Below are 20,484 nucleotides of genomic sequence, written 5' to 3'. Positions count from 1 at the left end.
GTCTTCACTGTGGCATAGTTATGAAGTTAGGTGTATAATCTTACTCTGCAATGTTCTCATCTGTAGAATGGTCAGAACAGGGAAAACTTCCATAGAATTCTTGAGGATTAAGCAATTAAATTTTGCATGTCATAATGATCATAATGATCACAAATAGTTAACATTTATGGACTGCTTTCCACATTGCAGGTGTTAAGTCAAAGACATGCAAAACTTAATTGCTTAACCAGACTTCAGATTTAGTATTAAAAAAAGGAATGTAAGATTTCTTAATTTTTCTTATTGATTACATGTTGAAATGAATAAACTATATTAAAATTAATTTATCATTTTACTCTAGAATAGCAGAAAATTTACTTCTAAAAATATTTATTTAGCTGGTTATGGTGGCACACATCAGTAATCCCAGCAACTAGGGAGGCTGAGGCAGGAGAATTGCAAGTTTGGGGACAACCTCAGAAACTTAGTGGGATTGTCTTTGAAATTTAAAAAAAAAATTTTTTTAAAGTACCGGGGATATGACTCAGTGGTTCAGTAACCCTGGGTTCAATCCATGGTACCAACAAAATTTTTTATTTATTTTTATTTTTGTGGTACTAGAGATTGAACCCAGGGGTGCTCTACCAATGGAATTACACCCCTTTTTTATTTTGAGATAGGTTCCTGCTAAATTGCCCAAGCTGGCTTCAAACTTGGTATTCTCCTGCCTCAGCCTTGCAAGTTGCTGGGATTACAGGCATGTGCAATCATACCTGGCTCAGAAATTTTAAATTACATACTTGGTTCCCATTGTATTTCTTTTGGACAGTGTTGTTCTAAAGGGTGTCATAGAGAAGGCCTCATGAGTTGCATCTTGAAAAAAGAGAAATACCTGGGCATGGTGTACACGCTTGCAATCCCGATGACTCAGGAGGATCACAGATTCCAGGCCAGCCTCGGCAACTTAGAGAGACCATGTCAAAATAAAACTGGGATGTGCTCAGTAGTAGTGCACCTCTGGGCTCCACCCCAGAACCAAAAACAAAAACAGAGAGAAAAATAAGAAATAGCCAGACAAAGAGAAAAAGGCATTATTCCAGGCAAAGAACATGGCATGTAACTTCTATGTGGGATGCTAAGAAATGTATCTGTAGCAAAGCTTGGGATAAAGCAAAAAGGATAAAATGCAGTATTTAACATTTTTTAAAAGTTTAATATGTGAAATTGAAAGTTGTGAATAAAGTTCGTGCCACTTCTTTGGCATAATTCATTTACTCTCTCTCGGGCTTATGTCTCGGGAGTAAATTGAATAAATACCCTAAGGCAATAAAAACTTAGGCTGGAGCTCAGTTGGTGGAGTGCTTGCCTTGCATGCACAAGGCCCTGGGTTTGATCCCCAGCACCAAAAAAAAAAAAAAAAAAGTCACTGCACTAGAATTTTGTTCACTTTTTTTTGTTTTGTTTTGTTTTTTAGTTGTAGGTGTATTTTTTTTTTATTTAAAAAAATTTTTTTATGTGGTGCCAAGGATTGAACCCAGTGCCTCATGTGTGCTAGGCAAGCACTCTGCCACTGAGCCACAACCTTGGCCCCTCTATACTAGAGTTTTACTTTTTCTGGTGTACTTAACCACTTAGGGCCTCACTGAGGCTGGCTTTGAACTCATGATATCCTCCTGCCTCAGCCTCTAAAACCTCTGGGATTACAAGCGTGTGCCACCAAGCCCAGCTGTTTTAGTTATTTTAAAAACAACTTTATTGTATAATTTACATATCATAAATGCACCCATTTGAATTATACAATTCAATGATTGTTGGATTTACTACTGTATTCTTAAATTTTAAAAAGTCCCTTACAGTTTAACAAGTTTTGTTTCCCCACTTTCAATTGCAGAGGAACTCCTAAGACTTAAAATTTAATCTACTCTGGCAACTATTCTTTAATTCATTTACTATTTGCTTCTCAGTCTAGATATTATTGTTTATCTACAAGATGGTAAAATAATGAAATGTAGATTAGTCCTGGTATCTTAAAAATAAAAAAAACTCAATTGTAACTAAGTTTGAACTTGTTATTTTTTAAATGTTAGTAGCCTGAGTTATTATGTCAGCAGGCATGTAATTTTCATTATTTTTAAGACGAATAGGATGCCTTGATCCAATATTACACTGCTTGTATTACAACTGCAGTGTAGTACAGAGAGCTGAACTAGAGGTAAAAAAAAAAAAAAAAAAAAAAACCTGGTTTCTAGTTACAGCTCTGTTATGCAATGACAATAAACAAATCAAAATTACTCAATTCTTTTGAACCTCAAGTTTCCTTATCTGTAAAAGTCAGGTGTGACTATAGTTACCTTTCTGCAGAGGATTTTTGTGAGGATTAAGTTGAAATAATTCTTGTAAAAATATATTGTTAAATTGTAAAACTGACTTTTTTAATATTTAAATTTTGTTAAATATCCTAGAGGACAATAATACCCGAGTTTTGTTTGAACGAGTTTTGACATCTGGAAGCCTTCCTCCAGAGAAGTCTGGGTAAGTCATTGTGAAAATGACAGCTTTCATCCTCCAGTTAGAAGTGAATGTCTGCTTGAGTAGGCCTTTAGGAGATAGAGTCCCCTTCTCTCCCAAGGTTCATTTTACTTACCTGTAATATTTTCATAACTTGATTATTTTCCCATAAGGATTAGAATTGTTTTGAGAGTGCCTTCCTAATTTATTATTAAATATTTAATGTCTTTCTAGTTTACTATATCTCTAGAAATTGATATGAATGAGGACTTCGGAAGTTTTTACCTCAATAATCCAAAGCAGACTGTTTTACATATTGAAAGTTTGTTTTATATATTGTGCCCCCAGTTTGTGATTTTGACTCTTGTCAGTCATATCAGACAGAGGAACAACACAGTAGAAATAGTAAGGCTTTGGGGTCTTGGGTTTAATTTCCAGCTCAGCCCACATAGACACTGGGCATATTTTAAACCTCACCAATCCTCACTTTCTGAGTCACAATAATACCTACCAGTGTAGGATTTTTCCGATAGCCCTGTACCTGGTATATCGTAGGTACTCAATATATTCTTTTGTACATTTAGTAATCTCAGACCTTTACTGTTGATCGTTGGAACAATGATGAGACAAGTTTGTCCTGAGTGATCTACATTCATGGGGAAAAGATGAAAATGTATTTATAATTCATGCCACTAAACAAAATTCAGAAGAAATTAGAAATCTGTCTGGATTCCTTTTCCAACTCTTCCACTTAGTTTACCCTAAGATAAGTGTCTCTTATGGATCACAAAGAATAGGAAAGTATGCTAAATAAGAAACAACTGAAAATTTCAAGTATTTAGGGTAAAGTATTATAATTTACATTCAAAAATAAGATCAACCAAATATGGCAAAATATTGTTATTAAATCTGGGTAATGGTATAAGTATTCATTATATTCTTCCATTTTTTCTATAGTTTGGAAGTTTTTATGATAAAAAAGAGCTTTTTATAATTCAAGAAGAAAGGGGGAGAGATTCAGGCTTTTTTTTTTTTCTTTTCCTCTTTGATAAATGGACTCCCTGCCCTAAAACCAGAATAACCAAGTATTAATTATATTTCTTTTCTTATAGAGAAATCTGGGCCCGGTTTCTAGCTTTTGAAAGTAATATTGGTGATCTCGCCAGTATACTCAAAGTGGAAAAAAGACGGTTTACAGCATTCAAAGAAGAGTACGAAGGCAAAGAAACAGCTTTGCTGGTAGACAGATATAAGTTTATGGATTTATATCCTTGCTCTGCAAGTGAACTAAAGGCACTGGGTTATAAGGTATGTACCAAGGATCAAGGTGCCTGTAGTATTTTTGTTTTTCCAATGTTTTAGAAGAATTTATGGATAACCAACATTCTAAATGAGTAAATTCTGAAACATCAATTAATCTAGTTTTAGAACAGATTTGCAAAAAATAAACAAGAAAAAGATTCACTGATTTTTCTTGGTTTATGAAACATCAAGTATCAAAAGTCGCTGAATAAAATAATAATTGAAAAATGAGATTTAACAAATACTTTCATTCTATTCCTGAAATTGTCTGTGCCTTACATCTTATGTCCTGTGAGTGGTGGAAAAGTATATGGAGGGAAGAAAAAAAATTCTGAATATCATCTTAGGTACTACTTTTTTCTAATTGATGAATGTGTTTTGATAGATCTTAAACCAAATGTAGTTTCTGTTCTACTCAGTAAAACATAATGAGGAAACATGACAACTTGTTCAATTCATAAAATATCCTGAGAGATTTATAGCCTTAAAACAGCACTCCTTCAGTGGCCTCAGGGGAATAGGCTCAAATAGGAATGGAATTCTCCTATGTAGACTGCTGAGCCATAAAAATCAAATCTGGTCCAGGAACCTGTTTAAGTCAGGAGGAAAGATGTAATGTTTATGAAGCACCAGAAATAGCCCTTGCTGAGAAAAGAATCATTTCTTGATCTTTCTGTCCCATGTGAACAAAGATCAAGATTTTGGAAATCCAAAGGGAAGATGGATACACCAGAGTCCTCGCTTGATTGCTTTAAGCCAGCTAGCTTTAGGGTATTCTCGACCATCATTCTTCTTTTTCTCACTGCCCTCTTTTAGTCTGAGTCTCACTCTGTGTTGGAACCATATTAAAACTGAGAAAAATTACCCCATGATTCAGCTTCAGACATTTTCTTTAGTGGACGCCCTAGTTCTGTGCCAGTCCCTGGTTCCTATTCTCAACCAGGGGAGTCTTAGTATTCATGGGATCACTGCTCAAGAATAAGTGGCTTCTGCTTCTTGATCCTTAATGAAAAGGCAAAGACATTTTAAGACTACTTTATTAGAACAAGGCTATTTGAACTTTCCCAAGATGAAAATGAAAATTAAGGTTAATGAAAATAACTACTTGTTGAATATGAATTTTCCATCCTGTATTTCTATTTCTATTCTTATTTGGAAAGAATTAATGTACTTCTTCATGTGGTGGTCAGTGATGTGTTATGTACATGCAAGTCAGAGAGAAAAGCAGTTCCCATTGTCCCTAGTCATTTAGATTTGCCTATATAATACCAGATGTCACCAACTGTCTGAGCAAATTTGAGAAGAGTGAAAAGGGACAGGGCCTGTTAACACATTTTCAGACCTGACAGTATACTGAAAAGATGCCTCTGGATTGGTTGAGGTCAAATGCCAGGCTCCCAAACCTCTATTTCTTATGAGAAATGTGGCCCTTTGAGCTTTAGTCCCTTCTATAAAATGGAGATGTCAGGAGGAAAACTGACAAATGGTGGCTGTTTAATATATATGTTCCTTTTTCCCCGCAGCAGTATGTTGGGAATCATTCTTCATTAGCAAAATCTTACTCGTGAGTGTAGGTGCTGGCAAACCTTTTATTTGTACCTTTATGCAGCAGGACCTCCCCTAACCAAGCTTCTCACCTAAAGAAACAGACAGATGTGTTCAATTCTAATGGAAAAGAGGGGTCAAAAGAATATCTAAAATCTTGAATTTTCTTCCAAATCACCCCTATGTTTGCTGTCATCTTACAACCTCTCCCACAAGAGCTTGAGAAATTTGTCTCCTGTCACCTATGTGGTGATACAATCTAGTGATCCTTAGATGGGGTCAGGGTAAGGTCATAAAACACCAAGTCTTCAGAGTCAGTAGCTATCCTTTAAGTAACAATCTTTATCATCATTGAACTTCTTGCTTCTCTGTCTATTCTCTCTCTGTGGTTTTAACCCAATTATTCTCACTGTATCCTCAAGATTGTAGAACTGCGCAATTTATAAGACCCTTTTTCAGGTTTAGGATTCTTCTGTTCTGCATTTTCAGGATGTCTCCCGTGCTAAGCTAGCAGCTATAATTCCAGACCCAGTTGTAGCTCCTTCTATAGTGCCTGTTCTGAAAGATGAAGTGGATAGAAAACCAGAATACCCTAAACCAGACACCCAGCAGATGATTCCATTTCAGCCACGGCATTTAGCACGTAAGCCATGACTTCAGATCCAGCACCGAGGCTTCGGTGTGTTTGTGGATTTAAATCCAAGGTGTGGGGGGAAAGTAACATGGCCTTTCCATTGTAGGTTAATTATTAGACTTAGGGTTACTGTGACAAGTGACTTGGTAGTAATCTTTGAACCAGATAAACTAAGAATGTCCTAAAAAAAACAAAACTCTGTGGTCCAGATTCCAGTAACCCATTTTGGTAGTGATACTTAGTTTTCAAAAATGCTGTAGGTGCAGATCACTTGAATATCTGGAAACTTACCTTGGTGGTGTTATTTGGTATTTATTCAGTTACTAATAGTATCCCCTCTAAATCGTTTTTAAACAAGGCCCTTCTGATTAAATATGCTATTGATTAACTGCCTTTAAATAGGATTGATGAACAAGTGACATGTGCAGCTCAGAAAGTCCTCAACAAAAACTTACTTCAGCTCAGCCCCTGGGTTTCCTTACACAAAGTCACTTGTCACTTTTCTGTTTCCAGGTGGCCACAGGGTTGAGAATGCATTTCCTGTCTCACCCATTTGAGTTGGTCAAGCGGGTTAAGCACTGACAGCATATTTTAAAAAGACCAGAACAAAAAATAGAAACCTAGAAAATCATTATGTGCGAGTTACTTCATTTTAGCTCTTACCTGCACGGAAGTTTTTCCATCCCACTTGGGTCATGCTTTCCTTCTCTCACAGCTCCAGGTTTACACCCTGTCCCTGGTGGAGTATTTCCAGTGCCCCCTGCAGCTGTCGTTTTGATGAAACTTCTCCCTCCTCCTATCTGTTTCCAGGTTTGTTCACTATTTTCATGGTATATACTGGCTCTAGGGATTAGACCCATTGTATGCTTTTCCTACTATTTTAACTTTCCCAGTAACTGGTAATTAAAATTTATGTGTCAAAATAGGGTCCTTTTGTACAAGTGGATGAATTGATGGAAATTTTCCGAAGATGCAAGATACCAAATAGTGAGTAATGAGAACTCCATTTTCAGAGTTATTCACATTCTTGTCTCCTAGGCAGGAGAGCTGGTTATTCTTTGCTATTGAAGTCTCCCACCAGCCAGCCAACTTGCAGAAGTGTAATGAAACCCAGGAGTGGGCTGGACTCTCTTGAACAGAGAGACTTACTTATTCAGATTCTAAGTAAAATGTCCTATAAGCTTATCTTTTCTATCCATGTGAACATGTACTATCCAATCTGGCTTGTGAAAACAATTAGTTTTAATAGAGTTTTGGTCTTTTCCCTTAGTTTAGAATCAGCAATACTACCTTGCTGTGCTAATAAGCCAAGAAATGAGCTAATAAGTATCCAAAGTAGAACATGCTCATTCTTTCACAGTAGCATGATCTGAAACACTGTCCAACAGTCTTCTTGCTGTTTCTGCAGCTGTTGAGGAAGCCGTGAGGATCATTACTGGTGGGGCCCCAGAGCTGGCTGTGGAAGGCAATGGTCCAGTGGAAAGTAACGCCGTACTCACCAAGGCTGTCAAAAGGCCCAACGAGGATTCAGATGAAGATGAAGAAAAGGGAGCTGTTGTCCCCCCTGTCCATGACATCTACAGAGCGCGGCAGCAGAAGCGAATTCGATGAAGCAGGCTCAAAACCTGCCTCTGAGAAAACTCTTACCCAGGATTCCCTTTTGCCTCTTAAGTCATATGTTTAAAAGAGACAATACTTTGTTACAAGGTTCTTGGAAACAAAGTTATATTGTCATTGGTGCCTCTATCATATGGTTCTTGAGAAAAAGACAAACTTATGTGAATTTTAGAATATGGAACAGACCTATGCTCTAAGCAAGATTAGGTTTTCAAAAATGTGAGAACAGTACAAAACAGCAGAACCACATTTTGTTCCCTCTTCAAGGGTGTCTTGTATGTCCCGCTTGAAGATTTGTGAGTTTTCCACAGTTTTATTTTAAAAACTGGATGGCTTATGATTGTAAAGCATTTTATCACATTTTCTGAAAAACAGTTGTTCTCGGTTTGCTTATGTAGAGTCCTGCCTTATTGTTTGTTTTTATTTATGGCAGAATGTATGGAGTCTGTTTTGTAGTTTAAAATTTTAAAACAGTCCTTTAGAAAATAAAGGATTTCAAAAACATGTCTCTACACTTTTTTTTAATATTTATTTTTCGATTGTAGTTGGACACAATACCTTTATTTATTTATTTATTTATTTATTTATTTTTATATTTATTTTTTAGGTGTAGATGGACACAACACAATGCCTTTATTTTTATGTGGTGCTAAGGATCAAACCCAGGGATTCGCATGTGCTAGGCAAGCACTCTACCACTGAGCCACAAGCCCAACCCCTCTTTCTAATTTTTCATTCAGATTTTATTTACAATAGCTACTTTATATTATTCAGCCTTTTTCTTTCTTTTTTTTTTCCCCCCAGTTCTGGGGATTGAACCCAGTGGTGTTCTACCACTGAACCACATTCTGAGCCCTTTTTCATTTTTTGATGTTTTGAGACAGGGTTTAAGTTGCCCAGGCTGGCCCTGAACTTCTGATCCTCCTGCCTCAGCCTCCAGAGTCACTGAGATAACAGGCCTGTGTAGCCATAACATGGCCAGGTAGCCAATACCATTTAAAATAAATGGCACTGGGGCATGGTGGCACATGCCTATAATTCCAGCAACTCCATGAGGCTAAGGCAGGATGATTGCTAGTTCAAGGCCAGACTCAGCAACATAGTGAGAACCTGTCTCAAAATCAAAAATAAAAAGGGCTAGGGAGGGAGGTAGCTCAGTGGTAAAGCACCCCTGGGTTAAATCCCTAGTAACAAAATTTAATAATAGTAAATAAATATTATTGTTAATAATAATAAATGGCTTTAAGAGGCCTGTAATCCCAGCAACTCCACAGGCTAAGTAAGGTAAGCCAGCCTCAACAACTTAGTGAGGCCCTAAGCAACTTATCGAGACCTTATCTCCAAAAAGGGGGTGGGGGTTTGGAATGTGGAATGTGGCTCAGCTATTAAGCACAACAATAAATAAATAATAAATATAAATGATAACACCCCAAGAAAAAGTCATGTACACTTAATTGCATGCCATTTCCTGGTCTTTTTGATACTAAAAGCTTTTTTATTTTTTCTCACCTCCTCTGGTGTTGTCAATCAAACCCATGGCCTGGTGCATGCTTAGGCAAATGTTCTTTACCACCTCTCTTTTTTATTTGGAGGCAGTCTTAGTAAATTAAATTGCTGGAGGTTGGCCTCACATTTTCGATCCTCCTGCCTCAGACTCCCAAGTTGCTGGGATTATGGGTGTATGCCACTGTTCCCAGACTTTGAAAACAGCAAATTAAACAGTTAGAAATCCTCTAATGTGAGTACATTTTCCCCTAATTACATCTGAGGCAGATTAAGATATTTCATTTTGCATTGCTCTTAAAAGCAACCTAAATATGGGAATTCCTTCACCCACTGTGTCATTCTTTGTCAAGTATATTTTGAAAGATGATTAATACTCAAAATTTTTTTTCATGAGCTAAACAGCATTAATGAAAATTATATCCAATTAACCAAATTATAATTATAGTGAGCAAAAACTTGTCATGCAGACTAAGTCCAAAGAATTAAGTTTTGTTCTTTGGTAGTAATTATCTTCTCTTAACTCATTTCTGGAAAACCTACTCACTGAAAACTTAGTTGAGCCTAAAGGGTTGTGATTCAGGATGAAAGCTAAAACTTGGGAAGGAAACAGAAAGGAGAGAAATGTAAAAATAGTATGGTTTCAAAGAAACTTACACATTGAGAACATAATTTAGAATTTGAATTCAGATGTGATTAAATAATCTTATATTTAAAAATCAGCTTTAGGGGCTGGGATTGTAGCTTAGCGGTAGAGCGCTCACCTAGCACGTGTGAGGCGCTGGGTTTGATCCTCAGCACCACCTAAAAAAATAAATAAAATAAAGGTATTGTGTCCAACTACAACTAAAGAAAAAAAATCAGCTTTAGCTGGGTGCAGTGGTGCACACTTGTAATCCCAGCAACTTGGGAGGCTGAGGCAGAAGGATCACAAGTTCAAAGCTAGCCTCGGCAACTCAGTGAGACCCTGTCTCTAAATAATTTACTTGGGTCAGGCTTGGTGCATGCCTGTAATCCCAGCAGCTAGGGAGGCTGAGACAGGAGGATCACGTGTTCAAAGCCAGCCTCAGCAACTTAGCAAGGCACTAAGTAACTTAGACCCTGTCTCTGTATAAAAATACAAAATGGGGCTGGAAATGTGGCTCAGTGGTTGAGCCCCCCTGAGTTCAATCCCCGATACCAAAAAAAAAAATTTTAAAAAGGGCTGGGGATGTGGCCCAGTGGCTAACTGCTCCTGGGTTCAATACCCGGTACCCACCTACCCCCTCAAAAAATCAAATCAGCTTTGAATTCTGGCATTAACTACTAAAACTCCAAAGATGTTATATCTATGTTGCCATACCCCTAGCAAAGTAAAAAAAGTCAATTATAGAAACTACCTTCTAGTAAATATAAAACTATCAATAACAAAATTATACCACTGAAAAAGAATGAAAAATATCATTTTTGTCAGCATATTGACCTTGGTTGATAATTATGAATTCATTTGGTAATTTTTTAACCCTCTATTGGTCCACAGTTACTATATAAATGATAAGAATTCTTTATGTTGGCAAAAAGGCAGCCTTTTTAACAAATAGTGCTGGGGAGACTGGTTATCTGTATGTAGAAGAATAAGACTAAACTCCTACCTCCCACCTTATGCAAAAATCAACTCAAAATGGATAGAAGTCTTAAGAATTAGACCAGAAATTATGTGACTCCTAGAAGAAAATATAGGGTCCACACCAGCACGTAAGCACAGGCAACAACTTTCTCAATAGAACCCTTCAAGCTCAGGAAAAATGTTGAGTTAATAAATGAGATGGCATCAAATTAAAAACTAAGGCACAGTAAAGGAAACAATTTTAAGAATTTGAAGAAAGAACCTAAGAATGGGAGAAAATCTTTGCTACCTACTCTTCTGACAGGATTCTCAAAAGCAGAAATACAAATGGCTGACAAAACTAAGAAAAATGGGCAACATCATTAGCCACTAGGGAAATGCAAGTCAAAATAGATTTCATCTCACCGCAGTCAGGATGGTAGTTACGAAGAATATGAACGATAATACATGCTGGAAAGAATGTGGAGAAAAAAAGAACACTTTTATACTGTTGGTGGGATTGTAAATTAGCACAACCACTATAGAAATCAGTATGGAGGTTCCTCAAAAGACCAGGCATGGAAATACCACAAGACCCAGCTATACCACAACTTGGTAACACACACCCATATTTACAGCAGCACAATTCACAATAGCCAAACTATGGAACCAGCCAAAGTGTCCACCATTGAATGAATGGATAAAGAAAAATGTGCCATATATATATATATATATATATATATATATATATATATATATTAGAGTTTTATTCAGCCATGAAGAAAAATGAAATTGTGTCAATCACAGGAAAATAGGTGGAACTTGAGAACACTATATTAAGGGAAATGAGCCAAATTTAGAAGGTCAATAGTTTGTTTTCTCATGTGGAAGCTAAAGAGGAAAAGAAATGTGGGAAGGGGATCTCATGAAAATCAACAGGAGATTAGTAGAGGGGAGGAGAGGGACCAGGGGGATGGAGGAAAAGGAAGTAAGGGAAAATTGTGTGCATGTAGAGAGATTAACAACAAATCATACCATTATGTACAACTACAGCACACCAATAAAAATTAGGAAAAAATTCATTTTCACAGTAGTAAAGTATTACCAGGTTCATACATTCTGTTTTGTTCCATTCCCAAAGCAAACTTCATTTAAATTGGTAATTCTTCCTTGACTGTGAGATAAAGCAAGTAAACTTACGCTTTATTTAATAAAAATTTCAAGAGCCTTTGAAATCAGTCATACCAAGTAACAAAATTCAGGTACTAAGTTTAATGATTTACGTAAAATCTTAAACATTCATATTATCAAAATGTCAGCTTACCAAACTTTGGGAACAAAAGTCAAGAAAAAAGCTGGGTGCAGTGGCACGAGCCTGTAGTCCCAGTCACTTGGGGAGCTTGAGGCAGAAGGATCCCTTGAGCCCAAGAGTTCTAGGCCAGCCTGGGAAGACCCCATCTCAAAAATAAACAGAAGTCAAGAGAAACAATTCAGTCTTTTACTAAAAAGTTTCTTCCCTGTATGAGCACTGACCAAAGTTTTGCTTTGAGCAGAAAGATGACAGTGCTTTAAAAAGCAGAGGCAACATGAATAAGGGGGAGAGGGGGAGAGAGGGGGAGGTGGGAGAGAGGGGGGAGGGGGAGGAGGGGGAGGGGGGAGGAGGGGGAGGGATGAGGAAAGGGAGGGGGAGGGGGGAAGAGGGGGAGGGATGAGGAGAGGGAGGGGGGAGGGGGAGAGAGAGGAGTATTACTTCAATTTTAAGGGTTTTTTAAAATATTTTTTTATGTGGTGCTGAGGATCAAACCTAGTGCCTCATGTATGGGTAAGCACTCCACCACTGAGCCACAACCTCAACCTAATTTTAAGGTTATTTTTAAGTCAGAAATTGCATTTCGTAGTTCTCAACATTGTCAGTTGCGGTGGCATATACCTGTAATCCCAGAGATTCAGGAGTCTGAGGCAGGAGGATCACAAGTTTGAGGCCAGCCTCAGCAACTTAGCAAGGCCCTCAGCATTTTAGTGAGACCCTGTCTCAAAATAATAAACAAAAAGGGCTGGGGTCTTACAGTCAGGAGGCAGCACATATAAGTCAGGTTTGACAGAAACCCCCTTGAAGAACAGTTTTAGTAAATTCTGTGTTTCATCTAATGACACTTATTTTTAGGACTTTTTTTTTTCCAAAAGTACAAGTGAACTTTGATAGGATAATAAATAGAGAGGGCTTAGAACTTATTGAGCTTAAAGAAGATAGATCCTTTCCCGCTCCATAAAGTTGCTTTGAAAAGGTTATTGGTTAAAATAACTGTATAACACAAAACCCAATGTAAATACACAACTGCAAATATTGTTTGTAGTTATTTATTTAGATTGTTTTTATATGAGATAGTGCCTTTAAGAACGAGTTTCATGGCCCATCCATCACCACTCATTCTCCATTCATGCGTTCACTTAGTTAAATAAGTTGAGATGAGGAGAGGTCACTGGGGTGAAGGTGAGCTCGGGAGACAAGTAAAAATAAGACTGCGGCTCGAGACTGTGACGGCAGACAACAGTCCTAAGAGAGGACAGCAAGAACGCTCCCTGCAGGTCTGCAAAACCTGCTCCATTCCAGGGAAGTGGATGCTAACCACTGAACAGCAGATGCAGACCCACAGGCAGAGGTTTATATATTTCTTAAATTGTTAATAAAGCAATTTTTAGCCCTTTTCCATATTCAAAACATTTTAATAACCATTATCTAATTTAGTCCTCCCAGCAACAGTGTCAGTATACTGCATTCCCATTTTATAGATGAAAACAATGAGGCCCAAGGGAGAATGACTGGTCCAGTATTATACAATCAGAAGACAACAGAGGAAAACGCTCAAACCAGGATCTTCCTCTCATTCAAGCTTTGTGTACAATCCTGCCATCACCAAATGTCACAACTGGAAGGGAGCTTATTAAAGACCAAGGTTAGTCCTTCCATTTTATAAGCGTGGGAAATGGGCCCTGATTTGCCAGAGCTGGTACCCGCCAGTACATAAGAGATCAGATCCCTGGTTTCTTGACAGCGCCCTGTCTTTCCTCTTGACTTCCCTGTCTCAAAATGAAACACAAATGTTATACATACAGATCAGAGGATGCTAAAAGGTCACTGGAAATCAGACACAAACACCTGGTCCCTTTGAAACAGCAGGAGAGTTGGTGGCCACAATACTTGCTCTATTCCCAGGAGTCCTAAGGCTTTGAAGAGCCGAAAATAAGCTCCTCCACACAAACAGAACCGCTGAGGAGCCCCCTCAGAACTGCCTGCCAGTATGTGCACAGCATACGCCTAGGAAGACACAATTATTAGTAACTTTTCTTCCTAGAGAAAAAAATTCCTGTCTACCTACTGCATTTACTCAATAAACACCACTTCAGTTCGGTCTTTACCTGACCTGTATTTATATTTAGGTTTTATGATTTCATAAATGATCCCATTTCGCAGTGCGCTTTCAATGGAAGGAGATTTTACAAACACCTAGATTAAGAGTCTATCCACCTGGTGTGGAGCCAACAAAGCAGTTAAGTAGTTCCTGCTCTCAACAGTCGGTCAACCAGTGAAATCCAAGTGGCTTGGAGACACAGAGCTCGCTCTCCAGGCACTCAGTCCTACCACACGTGATAAAGCACTCCCGAATCAACAGCAATGTCATGGAAAGACACTCATCTCCACAAACCTGTCAGGCAGGAAATTAGGCCAAATCCAACCATGAAGTGCAATAATTAATTCAATTTTGAAAAAAGATTACTACAAAGGATGTTTGTGTGGGAGGGAGGCTGTAGAGGGAGGAGCAAGTGGATGTGTTTCCTGAGTGACTAAACAAACTAAATGGATTTTTTCCTAGCCCTCCTGGTAAGTCTAAGAGATCCCAGGAAGAAAATCAGCTCACTTATCTTCTACAGGTGGTGGAACTCCACTGGGGTAGGGATGCCCACTGTGAGGCTCTTTGCTAGATATGCATCAGATTTCCAACAGAACGAACTCAACTCTGCCAATATAGAAACCCAGGAAGGGGGGAAAATTTTGTAAGCGTTAACTCTTAAAGAGAAAAGAGTTTTTTGAGATTCAGGAAGATACTCTAGGAAGAGGTGAGAAAGCAGCTGGATGGAGCACCCCTCCTCATCCTCCGAGGGCAGCAAGAGCTCCCTAACACTTTGCAGCTGAAGCAGGCAAAGAGCACTGCCCCTGGGTGCAGCCCAGGCACCTAACTCAATCACCACCAAGTGCTGCCACAGAGCGACCTCTGCCTCAGAAGGACTCCAGAAGGGACCACACTGCACACACTACAAAAGGTGGAATTTTTTTCTTTTAAAGAACTCTCAGCTGAACCATGGCCAGCCTGCCTATTTACAGTGACCCCAAAGTCTCCTGCCTGGGACCCATATATACACCTGGCTCTTTTTAACTTGCCATTTTACAGATTAGAAGCAATGCTATCTATGCTAATTTCTACCTAAACTCCTAAGACCAATACCCTGGGCATGAGATCAGCTATCACAAAAATACCAAGAGCAGAACAGATTCTGATACTCTGGGTCTGATGCTTTCTCACAGGTACCTGCTCTCCTCCCTCTGATCAATATCATTGAGTCTTCCTAGAGAAACAGAAATCACCACCTTTCCTTGAATGGAAGAACCAGAGAAAACAACTGCCTTCAGTAAAATGTGGCCTATGCCCTGGTTGCTCAGAAAAGCTGCTGGCTTTCCTAGGGGATTCAGAAATGGCTCCAAGTTTCTTCCACCTTCTTGTCCAAGTCTTTAAATACTGTTATTTCTGAATGGCTTTTTTTTGTCTTTCTTTCTTTCGGCCAGGTACTGGGGATGGAACCCAGGCCTTGCACATGCTAAGCAGGTACTCCCCCACCAAGCTCTACCCCAGCCCCACGGAATGACTCTTATGCCCTTATCAACTCTTATCCCTCTAAATCAACCAGGGAAAATTTGTCCTTGAGTCTAAACTTTAATGACTTCCCAAACTACATAATGCAGCATATCTTTTTTAGCGCAAGAAGCAGCACGAGAGCAGTTTGTAGCATATAATAGGAGGAATCCATCACATCCCCAACATGACTGTTTTGTGGTACTAGGAGATGAACCAGGCGTACTCTACACTGAGCTACACCCCCAGTTCCTTTTAAATTTCATTTGAAACAATCTCACTAAATTGCCAAGTTTGGCCTTGAACCTGTGACCCCCCTGCCTCACCTCCTGAGTAGCTGGGATTACAGGTGTGCAGCACTGCACCTGGCTAACCACGCCTTCTTATCAGCTCTGGTATCACTCGACAGTCTATGGAGTGAACATTTCTCTTGTCCTTTCACCCTGTCAACCCCAAGCAGGGCTAGTAAAGGGATTCTTGGCATTATTTTAATTCTTGCACCTCTGGCAGCTGGAAGTCACTCAACAACTTCATGGCTCTGCTTCTTACATAATGTCCTTTCTAAAGTACACATACACATATAGACACAGTTTATTATTTTTTTTTAACAGAACAAATCATCTGTGAAACCCAAATTGCTCTCACAGTCACAGGGCATGTCAGGAATTCTGGCCACTGAAGTTCCCTGAAAATTACTACTCAAATACCTAAAAATACTTAAATTTAATTTCAGAATTTTAATGAAATCAACACATCTGTGTATTATACCAGGGTAAATTTTTCAATAAAACCCTCAGACAATATTTCTCCTTTCATGTTATGCTAAATTATATATACACATACATATAAAGATATGTATGTATATATACATATAAAGATGTATACATATATATATACACACATATGTGTGTGTGTGTGTGTGTGTGTGTGTGTGTATATATATATATACATATATCTTTAAAATTTCATCCTTAACTTTCAAGGCTTAAAGGTAAAAAAATTTCCTTCTTTGAATCCCCTAAGCCTTCATTTCTATCATTTAGGCTTAGGAATAATTCTGAGGAAAATAACAAGCTTTTTTTTTTTTTTTTAGTAAGACAGAGTCTACGCTGCCCAGGTTGGCCCTGAACTCTTGGGCCCAAATGATCCTCCTGCTTCAGCCTCCTTAGTGAAAGGAAAGTGACCACAACACTCAGGGCAACCAAAAGATCTTTATTGCAGCAGTGCAACAAAGAGAAAGGAAAGAGAGAGAGAGAAAAGAGATGAACAGGGAGAGAGCAAGAGCAAGAGAGACAGAAAACGCGCGTAAGAAAGATAAAGAGCAAGAGAGAGAGAGAGCAAGAGAGAAAGAGCAAGAGAGAGGGGGGCCTGGCAGGAGGGAGTTTTTATAGCCCAAATCTAATGGGGCCTCTGGGTCTGCAAGCTGCCTTGTTGGCCCAAGGGGGGGTTAAGTGTTTAGCCTTGAGCAGGGTTGAATGTTCAGACTTGAGGCAAACAGGTGATAAAGGACCAGATAGAGGCAGGGGGTTTGAGTGCGTGGGCTATCCTGCAGCCAACATCTGTTCAGCCTGCCCTGCAGACAACACAGTTCAGCCTGCTCTGCACCCAACACTTAGTAGCTGGGCCTACAGGCATACACCACCGTGCCCATCCTGTGTAGTTTTTGTTTTGTTTTTCTTTTCGTGATGCTGGGGATCAAAACCAGGGCTTTGCGCATGTTAGGCCAGCCTTTATTATAGATGTGCTACATTCCCAGCCCAATAGAACAGTTTTTAAAAATCAAATAACTGCTCTAGAACAATAGTTCTGGAGCCCTGGTTAGGCTAGGCACAGCGGGAAATATAAATGGAGGTGGAAAAAAGCAGTAAGACTACATATAGCCCTTCTACCACAAAATACCCGGAGGGAGGGGCAAGAGGTAAAGTCATGGGTTGGTCTCTTTCACTCCTAGTAGCTGTCAGCATGGGGCACCTGAAGGAAAAAAAAAAACAAAAACTACCCAGATCAAAGAAGAGAGATGTCCCAGTCTCCTTGGGAGGACATGGCTGCTACAATCACGATGGAACAGGAGTGGAAACGGATTGCCAACTCCTTCAATGCTGGCTGTTACCTACAAAACTCAAGATAACAAAAAGCTTCTTTGATTTGTAAACTTGCACTCATAAATACAATCTTTCAAAATAGAATTCAGTGCATTCTTCAACAAGTCTTGTCAACAGTGATACACAACATCCTTTCCTTTGGAGTCAGTGCTGTTAAATGTACTACATAGCCATTTTCCAAAGCAACGGTACAGTTGAGAACAGGTGTTCGGAGGCAAGTGCTAATACTGCTGCTGTAGGGCGCGCACGTGTTAGGATCTGTGGAGGATCTTACTGAGGATCACATCATAGTAGGGGCAAAACACCATCTTGTTATAGTTGACCAGACGAATGAATTTAACAGCAATTTCCTCCAGCTCTTTCTGGACTGGACCCAGTCCCCCGGGAACTGAGGGCAATGGCTTCTGATGACCCGAGGCAAGGTAGGTTTCCAAGAAGGTCAGGATTCGGGATTCTGTCATGGAAAAGAAAAGGATTACTTGTTTCTCATTGAGGATGGCTTTACAATCTTCTGATTATGCTTCAGTTCTTAGCTTAACCATCATCTCTTTGGGGAATTCTTCTCCATTAATCCCCTAGATCAGACACTCAGCACCTTGCATGTCTGAACACTCATCCACGCCCACGTTTTCTCTCCCCCGAGGATGATTGGCTTCCGGAAGACAGCAACTGTACTTAACGTGTTTATCATTCTCTCCTCAGCACCCAGCACAGGGCCTGGCGTGAGATCTGGCCCCCAGGAGAAGATCAAACCACATTTGCAATGCAAGAACACATGTACAGATGAGTAAACAGAGAAAAGATCTGACATGTTCTGCTCCGAGGAGCAAGCACGCTGAAACCAACCTTAGCCACTGCTGAGATCACACACAAAGGAAAATGAAGCCAGAATTAAGAGTTTGAAAAAGGAAGAGAGCCAGGTGAGATGGCACATGCCTGTAATCCCAGCTACTTGGAAGTTAAAGCATGAAGATCACAAGTTTAAGGCTAGGCTGGGGATATAGTTTAGTGGTAGATAGCTTGTCTAGCATGTGCAAAGCCCTTAGTTCAATCCCAAGTGCAAATGAGGAGTAAGAAGGAGGAGGAGGAGGAGATGAAGATGATGATGATTCTGGTACCACTGACTTATGATCTATTTTTTTCCTACTATACTCACACGAAAGGACCATGAGCTTCTTTCTTTGGAGCTGACAACGGAAGATCACAAAAGTCGTGGACATTTGCAAACTTATTCCACTTGGAGGATAACTTCAGCTAATGCATTTTTTAGCCCTTTTCCCTCTACCAGGCTTTTGCACTTTACTATGCAGCCTTATTGGTCAAACAAGATTTAATCAAGTCATAATTCTTATAGGTTTTATTATAAAAACAATATGGACATTTATACTGAATAAGCCTTTTCAAATGACATATCCCAGCCCTGGGGCAAGAGTATCCTCTTTGGTGCAAACAACTTATACTTTCTGAACCCAACTCCACACTGACAGTGAAGCTGCTGCTGACCTGCCCCAGCACTCCTGATCTTGAGGGAGTTTGGTTCTTTAAGGTTCCTGAGCTGGAAGCTTCATCCAGAAGTGCAGCTCCTCTTACCATCCTACCTAGTGGCTGCTTGCGATCCCCACATGTATTAACTGGCTATTAGAAAACCACCAAGATGTGCTTGGCATGGCGGTGCACACTTGCCCCCTCCCAGTGGCTCAGGACTCGTAAGACAGGAGTATCGTGAGTTCAAAGCCAGCCTCGCAACTTAGCGAGACTCTATCTCAAAAAATAAAAAATAGAAAAGGGCTTGGGAATGGCCCAGTGGTCAAGCACCCATGGGCTCAATCCCCGGTACCAGAAAAACAACACAACAGAGATGGCAGGATGAGAAGCACCTTCCCAGACCTCTTTCCAGACACTTCTCTGCCTTCTACCAAGACCAAGTATAATCACTAACGATCCAAGGGCCCTGCAAGATCCGCAGGAGCTGCCTCCTCAGTGACTCACAGATTAAACTGTCACCAACAAAGGGCTGGGATAAAGTAGGCTTAAAACTATATATATACATGGGCTGGGGATGTGGCTCAAGCGGTAGCGTGCTCGCCTGGCATGCATGCGGCCCGGGTTCGATCCTCAGCACCACATACAAAGATGTTGTGTCCGCCGAGAACTAAAAAATAAATACTAAAAAATTCTCTCTCTCTCTCAAAAAAATTCAAAAAACAAACAAACAAACTATATATATACACTGAGGCTTGATCCAAGACGGCGGGCTAGAGGGAGGCTGCAATCTCTGTGCTCAGGGACTTGGGATTCAAGTAGTGGGAATACTGTTTCTCTGCAAGTGATTAGAGGACCCCCAACAGCTGCTCCCACATGGCTGCAGTGCTGTGCAGGACTCCCGGTCACTCTTTCACACAGGATCTTTGGGTGTCCGAGTAGGACCACTGGCATTAGCACCTGTGCAGGACTTCTGGCCACCGACCTGTGCAGGAACTCTGGCGCCACTCCCATGTGGACCCCATTTACCAATGTGAGGCTCCCCCAGTTGCCTCCATCTTGGGGCACTGCAACCCTACATGCTGTAAGCCTGCACCTGGGGACACTGCACGGGATCAGGAGACAGCCACCAGCCACAATACTGCAGGCCACAGGGCTGCATCTCTGAACAGGCTGCTCAACGCATCGCCCAGTCCTACCCGACCCAACACCCCATTGCTGAAAGCAGCTGCCTCCATCATGGGACACCTTCGTAGCCATCTTTGGTTGACTCCCAACTTGGAACACCGGCTGGAGTTTAGGAGTACTATCAAGGTACAG

The 20,484-nt window shown here is 40.0% G+C and overlaps 2 protein-coding genes across 4 annotated transcripts in view; one reads left to right on the top strand and one right to left on the bottom strand.

Annotated features, from left to right (window-relative positions):
- Nucleotides 1-8,089, top strand: part of Cstf3 (cleavage stimulation factor subunit 3) — a 79,516-nt gene extending 71,427 nt beyond the window's left edge. The window contains exons 16-21 of the mRNA XM_046455673.2: nucleotides 2,442-2,511; nucleotides 3,600-3,795; nucleotides 5,824-5,977; nucleotides 6,684-6,778; nucleotides 6,895-6,955; nucleotides 7,377-8,089. Coding sequence (XP_046311629.1) covers nucleotides 2,442-2,511; nucleotides 3,600-3,795; nucleotides 5,824-5,977; nucleotides 6,684-6,778; nucleotides 6,895-6,955; nucleotides 7,377-7,579 — 779 coding nt within the window. The 3' untranslated portion in view covers nucleotides 7,580-8,089. The remainder of the gene's footprint in view (nucleotides 1-2,441; nucleotides 2,512-3,599; nucleotides 3,796-5,823; nucleotides 5,978-6,683; nucleotides 6,779-6,894; nucleotides 6,956-7,376) is intronic.
- An 8,683-nt stretch (nucleotides 8,090-16,772) lies between these two features.
- The window catches only part of Tcp11l1 (t-complex 11 like 1), a 44,056-nt gene continuing 40,344 nt past the window's right edge, over nucleotides 16,773-20,484 (bottom strand). For all 3 annotated transcript variants that reach the window (XM_046455645.2, XM_046455654.2, XM_046455661.2), the window contains one exon: nucleotides 16,773-18,136. In XM_046455645.2, coding sequence (XP_046311601.1) covers nucleotides 17,934-18,136 — 203 coding nt within the window. In that variant the 3' untranslated portion in view covers nucleotides 16,773-17,933. The remainder of the gene's footprint in view (nucleotides 18,137-20,484) is intronic.

This window comes from Marmota monax, unplaced genomic scaffold, assembly GCF_021218885.2.
Source record: "Marmota monax isolate L192 unplaced genomic scaffold, Marmota_monax_Labrador192_F-V1.1 WCK01_AAM20220418_F8-fsc00047, whole genome shotgun sequence".
Classification (NCBI taxonomy): domain Eukaryota; kingdom Metazoa; phylum Chordata; class Mammalia; order Rodentia; family Sciuridae; genus Marmota; species Marmota monax.
The sequence above is the reverse complement of the archived record's forward strand: the minus strand, read 5'-3'. Positions and strand labels throughout refer to the sequence as shown.